The 9151-nt window shown below is 33.9% G+C and overlaps 1 protein-coding gene and 1 long non-coding RNA gene across 2 annotated transcripts; one reads left to right on the top strand and one right to left on the bottom strand.

Moving 5' to 3' along the window:
* Positions 1–2818: 2818 nt before the first annotated feature.
* LOC140814500 (uncharacterized) lies at positions 2819–6040 on the top strand. Its single transcript, XR_012114118.1, has 4 exons — positions 2819–3007; positions 3119–3180; positions 3281–4547; positions 5434–6040. It is a non-coding gene; the product is annotated as an uncharacterized lncRNA (long non-coding RNA).
* Positions 6041–7344: 1304 nt separating this feature from the next.
* On the bottom strand, positions 7345–8862 carry LOC140814187 (uncharacterized). The gene is made up of 4 exons (XM_073173087.1): positions 8706–8862; positions 8452–8569; positions 7590–7681; positions 7345–7510 (listed from the first exon to the last, which is right to left on the bottom strand). Exons 1-4 carry the CDS (start codon positions 8719–8721, stop codon positions 7446–7448), a joined length of 291 nt encoding a protein of 96 aa, XP_073029188.1. The 5' UTR covers positions 8722–8862; the 3' UTR covers positions 7345–7445.
* Between the last annotated feature and the right edge of the window lie 289 nt (positions 8863–9151).

Genomic DNA, 9151 nt, shown 5'->3' with positions numbered 1-9151 from the left:
ATGATGGTTGAAATTGAATCAATGACCAGAGTTCAAATAATGTAGAATGCAAAGTCCCTATGATTTAGTGCATTGCTCAGTACCGTAATTTACCTTCTCTCATCTGACTTGGGGTGTCTGGATTGAGGTTGGGGATTCAATTAACCTTTTGGACGAATTGGTGTAAAATGACCAAATCTTGAGCTCTCATTTCATTTGGCTGTCCTTCTTCCAAGTCTATGCTTTTACCATCTCTCCAATGAATCTAGGAACAGTGCACGTTATTAAATACTCTCGGACCCAACTGTATTAACGGCACACACTCTATTGCTAACTATTACATGTCGGCATTCCCCAATATATATATATATATATATATATATATATATATATATATATATATATATATATTTATTTATTTATTTACTTTATATATGTTAAAGAAAGAAGAAGAAGAAGAAGAAGAAAAAAAAAGAATTGAAATGTAGAGTCCCCATCACATGCCTAATCTCGAGTCCTCGTCAATTTAATTCAGAAAAACAAATTATGTGGAGGACGATAATTTAAAGCCATCATGTGCTTTGCTCGACGAGAAATTAAGGGCACTCCAAAAGTTGTTCCCCTTCTCACTGGCACTCGTTATTTTAATATTAGTAATAATTTAAAATAATTTTCTATGTCCAATTATTTTTTAACTTTACGAAATAAATTACCGCATAATTGTTCAAATAATTATTTTTTTTTTTAAAAGAAAAAAGTTTATAATAAAATCTCGTTCTTATGATCTTGGCACTTGACGATGTAGTGTTGGATATTATTGATATGTCTAATTGAAATTGAGAAATTCGTACGGATATCTAACCAATGTGCATAAAAAGATTAGATTATTATTACACTAATATGAAATGTTACAAAGTTATGTAGACCTACTTTAAGCAAGAAAATGCCTTGTAACACAACCTTGAATTAAGTTCAAATTTGATTTGTCATGAACATTTCGATTTATATTTAGACGTGGTCGAGATCCCAATTCAACTCGGTTCCGAAAGTGAAAGCCGGAACGAATTCAGTTTCTGGGTTGAGTTGCTGGTTATGAGTGCTACTGTTGTAGATGAAATATATATCATTTCAGAAAAATTAGTTATTGCCACACAGAAGAGCCGACAAGCCTATGTCAAAATCATGGACACGACGTCACTTGTCCACAAACCTACAGAAATTACATGCGCACATGATGTGCTCAAATTTCCAAATCAAACATTAGAATAATTAAAAAGCGGCCGATCTAATCATGGGTTGTGGGCCAAACAATGATATGAAATACGCAAAATTCTCTTTGACTCATTATTGAAATGAAATACAAAAAGGTGATACACTGCCCTAGCTCGAAAACGTGCCATTCATTTGGTCATCAAAAATATTAATCAAGAATATTTAATCGTTTTACTATATTGCTTGAAAAGATCGAAGCCAATTTCTCTCAACTCAAAAACTTGTCGTTTCACATTCGATTCCCCCTTCCGAGAAAACTTCCATTATAGAGCACATATGGCTCTCCAGTTTCCACGATTTCAGCACATTAATCCCATATCCAATTATTGCCCAGAATATAAATGCTAAACAGAATAAAAATGGGGGTCGGCTCACATTCATTTTCCTGGCCAGTCGAAATCTGCACGACATTATCTAACTTAAGAGTAAGGGACCCAATGACTGATAATCATCATTAATAAATGATACAAACTTCAGTTGAATCCGTGTACAATTTGGGTACACATGTGGCGGGAACCCCACTTAAGTAATCAAAGTCGAATAGATTTGTGCTTGTAATTATCTTCTTTTTAGTGTCGGAACATATTTAATTTTGGATAACATTGAAAAATCTCGATGTGGGGTATCGGATTGTTTCATAATACCACAACACAACACGAGCAATGTTTTTTTTTACTAAAATTCTCGTAATACTCATGGAATACTTCTAAATTTGTTCTATTGAAGATGGACCATAAATTTGGGTGCATGAATCAAAATCGCCATTTTGATAAACAAACGGCTGCAGTTGATTTGGGAGTCAATCATTAGGAGATTCTCCCTTTCCAATTTAATCAAAGCATTCCATTTGCTTTCCTGGCCCTCACCACATCCACTTTAATACCACCACAGTCGAAACAAAATTCGACTCAAAATAATTTTTTTCCCCTTTAAAGCATAATACCAATCCATTACTCTGAACCATGGTTCGATAGAGCACTGCTAGTTGTAATTTTGATCTCTTGGTATCAATATATCATGGCACATGATTTGTGTACAATTTACCTAACTATCTATCATGATTTGTAAATTTTCTAATGATAATGATCGTGGGTTTCATCTTAAAATAATGAGTAGGTCTCTTGTGAGACGGTATCATGAATCTTTATCTGTGAGAAAGGTCAATCTTAACGATATTCACAATAAAAAAAATAATACTCTTAGCATAAAAAGTAATACTTTTCATGGATGTTCCAAAAAAAGATCTGTGCTAAAAGCAAAAAAAAAAAAAAAAAACCTATTTAACATATCTTTACGTGATATATGAAATTTTTTCGATGATGATATATGTTTGAGGAAATTAAGTACATACCGTCGCTTTTTCTAATTTATATCTGAAAATATTTCGTGAAGGTACAAAACCAAATATTGCCTTGATTTTTGGAATTGGCAAATATTTTTTCTTTTGAAAAGATGAAAATGCATAAAGAGAGTTCTCAAAATAAATAAATAAAAGAAGAAAGTAGGCAGCATAAAACTTAAGAAGGTCAAAATTGTAATTTCGGTTACCCTGCACCACCACCCTTACCCAAAAAAAAAAAAAAAAAAACCTCTGGATCCTCCATCACCAATCGTCCGGAGCACTGCCGATGGCGCCACCCGCAGCGGCGGCAGCTATCCACTGCTGTGTGCTGATAATGATAGTAACGGCGTCCCTTCTCATTCACCCTTCCATCACCATCTACTGTGACGAGGATGACTGTTATGATATCTTAGGGTAGGTGAACCTTGCTATGGCGACTCTACATACGGTTCTCTTCTGTCTTTTTAACTCCATTTCTATCCTTGCTCACTGTTTTTTTCTTCATCTTTGTTTGTAATTTTCAAGTGTCACTCAAATGCCAATTCTCCTGAGATCAAGAAAGCTTACTACAAGCTGTCTCTTAAGTAGTAAGTCAATTTTTGTTTTGTTCTTATGTAATGCCCAGTTTATTGCTTGGTTATAATTCGATTTTAGAATATTTTATTTATTTTTGTGATATTACTTCAGTCATCCGGATAAAAATTCCGATCCTGATTCGAGGAAGCTGCCCGTGAAAATTGCTAATGCTTATGAGGTTATATTCGCAGCATTTTTCCTCCTGTTCTCCAATCGATTCGATTCATGTGAATTACAAGCATACGGCGTGATTTGTTTCGTCCAAGTGCCCTATATCTCTGTTATGTATCAAACGTCTGATTTAAAACACAAATGTTGTTCAAGAGGATGTACATTTATTGATCATAATGAGCAGTTTAGTTAACTGGTAAAATTTCATACTCGTTGATAATAATTTAATGAATAACTAATATATCGCTACAACGATATTTACAGCCATCATATCACGAGATTTTATCGTTATACCGATGAGATTTTATATTCAATATATAGTTAGATTTTGACAAATTAAATCTTTTGTAATAGAGTTAGCGGCTCGTAGCAGATGTACTTACCTTTGGTTTTAAACTTGTAAGTTGGGAAATCATTCCTCCCCAGATACAAACATATGTACAGAGTGAAGCATGTACCTCGCAGATTCAAATATCCCTAGGCATCGTTGAATTGGTTTTGACTTGTTTCATTCGTCACTATCAATTCATGTATTTAAATGAATAATTCACTTCAAGTTCAATGTATCTGATCATTGGACAGCTAACCACATGGAAAATCTGATGTTTCATGCCACTCTCTCTCTCCCCCCTTTTCCTAATATGTTGCCTCATGCTTCATCTTTAGTTGTGCTGTCATTATCATGTCATGTTTTGTTGTCCAGTCATTGTGTGAATTTTGGAATTCCAATCATTCTAGACCGCTAATTGATTAGCGGCAGATATTTTGAGAGAGATTATTTACATTCCACGTAATTTCATCATTCTATGATACCATTATTCTATGATTTTACTCTTGTAAAAGCTAATCGGGCACTTAGGGACAATTAGATGTTCATTCAGCATTAGTTTTATGATCTTAATCTCATGTTCTTTGCTCTGATATTAACCAATACTGGCCCTTTCTCGCAACTATTAAGTTTTCTACAATACAGCTCGATACTACCATGCTTACTATGGTCATAAGACAGTAAGTTCCTTTTACATATTTTGGTTGCAATTTACACAATTAGTTGTGAAGTGTTAAATCACTTCGTTGTATAAAAGACACGTCATCACATCCTAGTTGACCATGTTGATTTCTATGTGCTAGCTAGGACACACGTGCTGTCCTTTTGGGTCTTCTTTTGGCATTTCAGTATCTAAACCAATGGACAAGGTATAATCAGGTAACTGGAAATTTTACGGCTCATCATTTTATAATGAAAAATCTACTAGAAAGAATAAACCACTGCTGTAAATTTAAGAACTTTTTTTTTTTGGCTATAATGACTGTCAAAATCCTTTTAGTTCCTTACATCCAACACATAAAATTCTTGGAGACCGGGCTTTGACCCAAGTGGTTTCGCCCTCTTTCCTCCTGTAAGTGGTTCGAGTTCGAGCCCTCCCCACCCATAGTTTAGGAAATAAAAAAAAAAACACATAACTTCTTGCACCAACTGTAAGATGCAAAGCTATTCAAATCTGTCCTCTCTTCTCCCTTTACAAGCTGCATGTTGGAGACTCATGTATGAAGTTTCTTCTTCTATTGAGTTGGCATTTATTAATTGAATAAATCCTTACAAAAAGTACGAGTACGTATTCATTCGCAAAGAATCGGGTGGGAATGCACTTATTTTCAGTTATTAGTGATAATGAGTTTTCAAATGTCAGTTTCCTTTCAGATTTGTGGGATTTTATTTTTGGAACTATGGAGGTGGTACTCTCATGCATATGCTATTGCAAACAATAGCTTATTTTTTGAATTAACTGAATTGCCAGAGCAAGATTTAAGTATGGTTTTGAGATTGGTTTGCAAGATTTCACTAATTGGACTACAACTATATAATTAGAGTGTAAAACAATAGTCCTTCATGATTTTTGTTCCACTAAACGAAATTTGGGAGACAGAAAATTGGGCTGCTGTTCTATCCCTCATCTTGTGCCTAGTAATTTTATATTCGTAAACTTGCCTTGTTAAATTTAAAGAGAAATCCTCTATACATGAAACATTGGCTCTTTCCTCTTCGTTTCGTTCTTACTGGCCAGTGATCATCTCTTATTCTCTCATTTCAGGCTATTGATATGGTCAAGAAAACTAGAATTGCAGATAAACGGAGTTGAAAAACCCACTGTTTGGGGACTTCTTGGCGTTCGTTTCATTTTACTTCCTTACACTGTGGGGAGGAAGGTCGGTATAGATGCATTTTCTGAGTAGTTGGCAAACTATCTGAAAGCCATTACTTTACTGGTCGATCTCAATTTCTGTAAAAACTGCTCTTCAGTATATTAGTTTAAACAGAAGCTGCTGTTGGAATTTGGAACATATAATAGCAAATAACAACCAGTTACTTTCACCTACAGTGGCGGATATGCGAAAAGAATCAAAGCGCAGCAGTTAGTCGATGATATCAGTAGCAGAGAGGGCTGCTTGCTTGCAGCTTTATGGTATCATCCACGCTCGTTTGGTGTGGAGATTTCGGAAATTTTTTGACAAATCAATACTTCTATACTTGAATAGAGAGGTCCTAATATTTTTTTCTTTTTCTGCACCTCAACTGAACTCCAATAATCATAGAACCTTACTAGGAAATGCTCGCAAGTTTCAGTGCTGCAGTTGAGTGATTCAAATTGTTTCAGTGAATACGAGTTACCTGGAATGCTACATAACAATATCGATGATGATTCGGTCTTTGTTTTTTCCTTTGTAGAATCATTGTTGTAATTTTTATTATTATTTTATTATTATTATTATTTTATCTATGAGATATAGTTTTATTTTATGTAAATAATTATTAAATTAAAATTAGTGAGTATTGGAGTTTGAATGATTATTAAAATCATTTATGTTATATAATGAATATATTTAAACTTTAAATATTATTATACAAAAAATATTGTTATATTATTTCAGATAATGTTTAAACACTGATAACAAACTTTTCCAGTTAAATTGATTTGTTTACTTTAATTGAGTGTAAACTACTACTAAAAAAATAGAAAAAATATCTAAAATTCAAAATATTATTTTATCTATCAAAATATAAATAATAAATAAATAATTTTTAAAAAATCAAAAAATTAGTCATTTATTAGATCGATAAATTTTTATTATTTTTTAGAACATGTTAAAATATTTATATCGAAACTCTGATTAAGATAAATAATAATAGGAAAAATAAGAATAGCAATTCACTGACAATCAACAAATCGAAATGCACGATGATTTTGAAAGATAAAAAATATAATATTATATAAAAAAATATATTATATTTAATATAATAGAGACTAAATATAGGACAAAAACACATTGTGCGCTAATAGTATGGATTTTCTAGGAATGTCAATGAGCTGGGTATGACTAAACTCAAGACCCGCTCTATGAAGAAAATTTCGACCCATTACCCACCCCACCCCGATTAAATATCTTTGGACCCGTCTCACCCCGAATACGAAATGGGACGGATTAGACCCATGAGACCCAAATTTTTTAAAAATGAAAACATTAATCTTCTTTGAGAGATACCTTGAGACTTGAACCACTAGCATTAGCGTATAATTATAGTGGTGCAAAGACAGTAGGACTTTATTTATAATTGGTCTACCTATTTGGATAATAAACAGAATCAGACATGTCTATGGTTGACCTAGAAATTAGATACTAAAAAATAAAATTAATAAAACTATATCTTAGAATATTTATATCCACATATATGAGACGGGTGTGACACGGATACTATATGACCCATGACCCGTCCCATACCCATACGGGTCTGAAAAACTGGATCGAGACCCACCCCAGGACCCATTTAGTATATCCAAACCCGTCCAGAGGGGGCGAGTCCATTGCGGGTCTGGGTAAAACCCAGATCCATTGACATCCCTAGGATTCCCCTGCCATCACAGACCTGTCCATCCCCCTCATCCATTGTGTTCCGTTCGTAGTATTTTCACCTTCTTCTATAGAAGGTATTTTAGTTTTTGCTCATGTGGAAACGATTATTACATAATGATAAAAACATGATTCACAAGTACATGCATTTGGTAGTTCATACTATGAATACAGACATTTCTGCTCATTCGATACATTATGCATTGCTTTGCTTGTAGAACTTGGTGTCGATTACTTGCTTTCCACACATTGCGCATACCCCTGGATCAGAAAGGGGAAAAAAACATAGAATCACCACACATCAATGCTTTTTTCAAAGGTATAAATGGAAAAAGTTTACCTTTACTGTATGCGCATGTGTGACAATATTTGCCATCCTGATGTACTTGCTGCTTACAGATAATGCACTTTGTTTGTCCATATGGTGTCCACCTGCCAACCCAACTAATTTCAAAATGACAAAACAAAGTGACTGATAATCTATTTTATAATAAAAGAGAAGTTTTATTACAGCATATGCCTTCCGATTTCTAACCATTACCTACTTCGATGGCCTTTATTTTTCTATGATCTAACACTTTCGCTAAAGCTAGAAAGGATTGTGTAATGCTCCAGATTCGATGACTGAGACGTTATCATTGGTATCAGAACCAATCTCTTTTAGTATAATGTGGTTCGAGGGAAAAACCAAGCGAAAGTTAGTGTGCATGTGATGCACAAGGCCTAAGAGGGCGGGTGTGATCATCAGTGCCATGATGTTGCACGGATAACATGTTTGAAAGTCATATTTTTACTAGTTCTCTTGAGAGGTTTTGGCTTAGTTCTCCCTTTTTTTTATTGTTCTTTTTGTTTTAAATAAATTAGCTTGTGTATGTCGTTCTCTATCTAAAAAGCAATCATAATAAACCAAGGAGCAGGGAATTCAAAGATTGCCAATTCCACCATGGTATAAACGAAATGTAAACAACTAATTTAAAACACAATTGAACGAATAGGAAGCGCGGAAAGCCAGGGCAACACATCAAGGCTACGATTTTATACGTTCTAATGAATTCTAAACGATCAATGGGGTTTAGTATAAAGATCAACAACAAGACAGCAAGTAATTTCAATCACCAAATAAAGTCTGTAGCTTTCAAATCACATGCCATTGCTTGAAAGAACAATAAAAGCAAAAAATGGAGTAGTGGGGTGAAGGGAACCTGTGTTTCTTGGAAAGGAGTTTGTTCTCGTTAACCTTACGGCCACCACCTTCTGTGGTATTGTGTGCCCCTTCCTTCCACTTGTCGGGCACTATCACCTTCGACAACTTCTTCTCACCTGCACAAACACACAATTCGTCATCATCGTCCACATACGAATCCCCCCCAATCTGGCAAAACCCTAACAAACCAATTCCAAAATTATGCGCAAAAATGGCTAATTGATTCGGCAGGAAAGAGGAGAAGAGGCTTACACTTCTCGCACACCATTTTGCGATCGGAACCTTTTGCAATCGAGAGAGGATTTTTACAGCTCGCACTCCATACCTGACGAAATTATTTCTACTGCCAGCTTTTAAAAGGTCGTGGATGCCAGAAATAATTTATTTTTATTGTCAAAATAACTAAATTCAAATTAGCTCAATAAAATAAATAATAGAAACAGGTCCGAATACATTTATCTTGTTTAAATTATATTTATTTATTCTTAGCGTCAGCTACTTTTAATTAATCATAATTAAAGTTTGGAAAATATTAGTCTCTTTAAACTAGTGTCTTTACGCACGCAAATATTTTTTTATAAAAAAATTTGTAGATTATAAAAACTTTAGAGATGATTTTTATCAATTAAAATAATAGTTTAAATTTGAAAATACTAGCTATTTTTAAATTGATAATCTAACTATAGAAAAAAAAAATT

This window comes from Primulina eburnea, chromosome 15 (assembly GCF_022965805.1).
Source record: "Primulina eburnea isolate SZY01 chromosome 15, ASM2296580v1, whole genome shotgun sequence".
NCBI lineage: Eukaryota > Viridiplantae > Streptophyta > Magnoliopsida > Lamiales > Gesneriaceae > Primulina > Primulina eburnea.
This window is presented reverse-complemented; position numbering and strand designations above follow the sequence as displayed.

Coding starts and splice junctions, on each gene's coding strand:
- LOC140814187 (XM_073173087.1), bottom strand. Junction 7,682..8,451: donor CTCCTTTCCAAGAAACACAG/GTTCCCTTCACC, acceptor TTGGGTTGGCAG/GTGGACACCATATGGACAAA. Junction 7,511..7,589: donor CACATGCGCATACAGTAAAG/GTAAACTTTTTC, acceptor TTTCTGATCCAG/GGGTATGCGCAATGTGTGGA.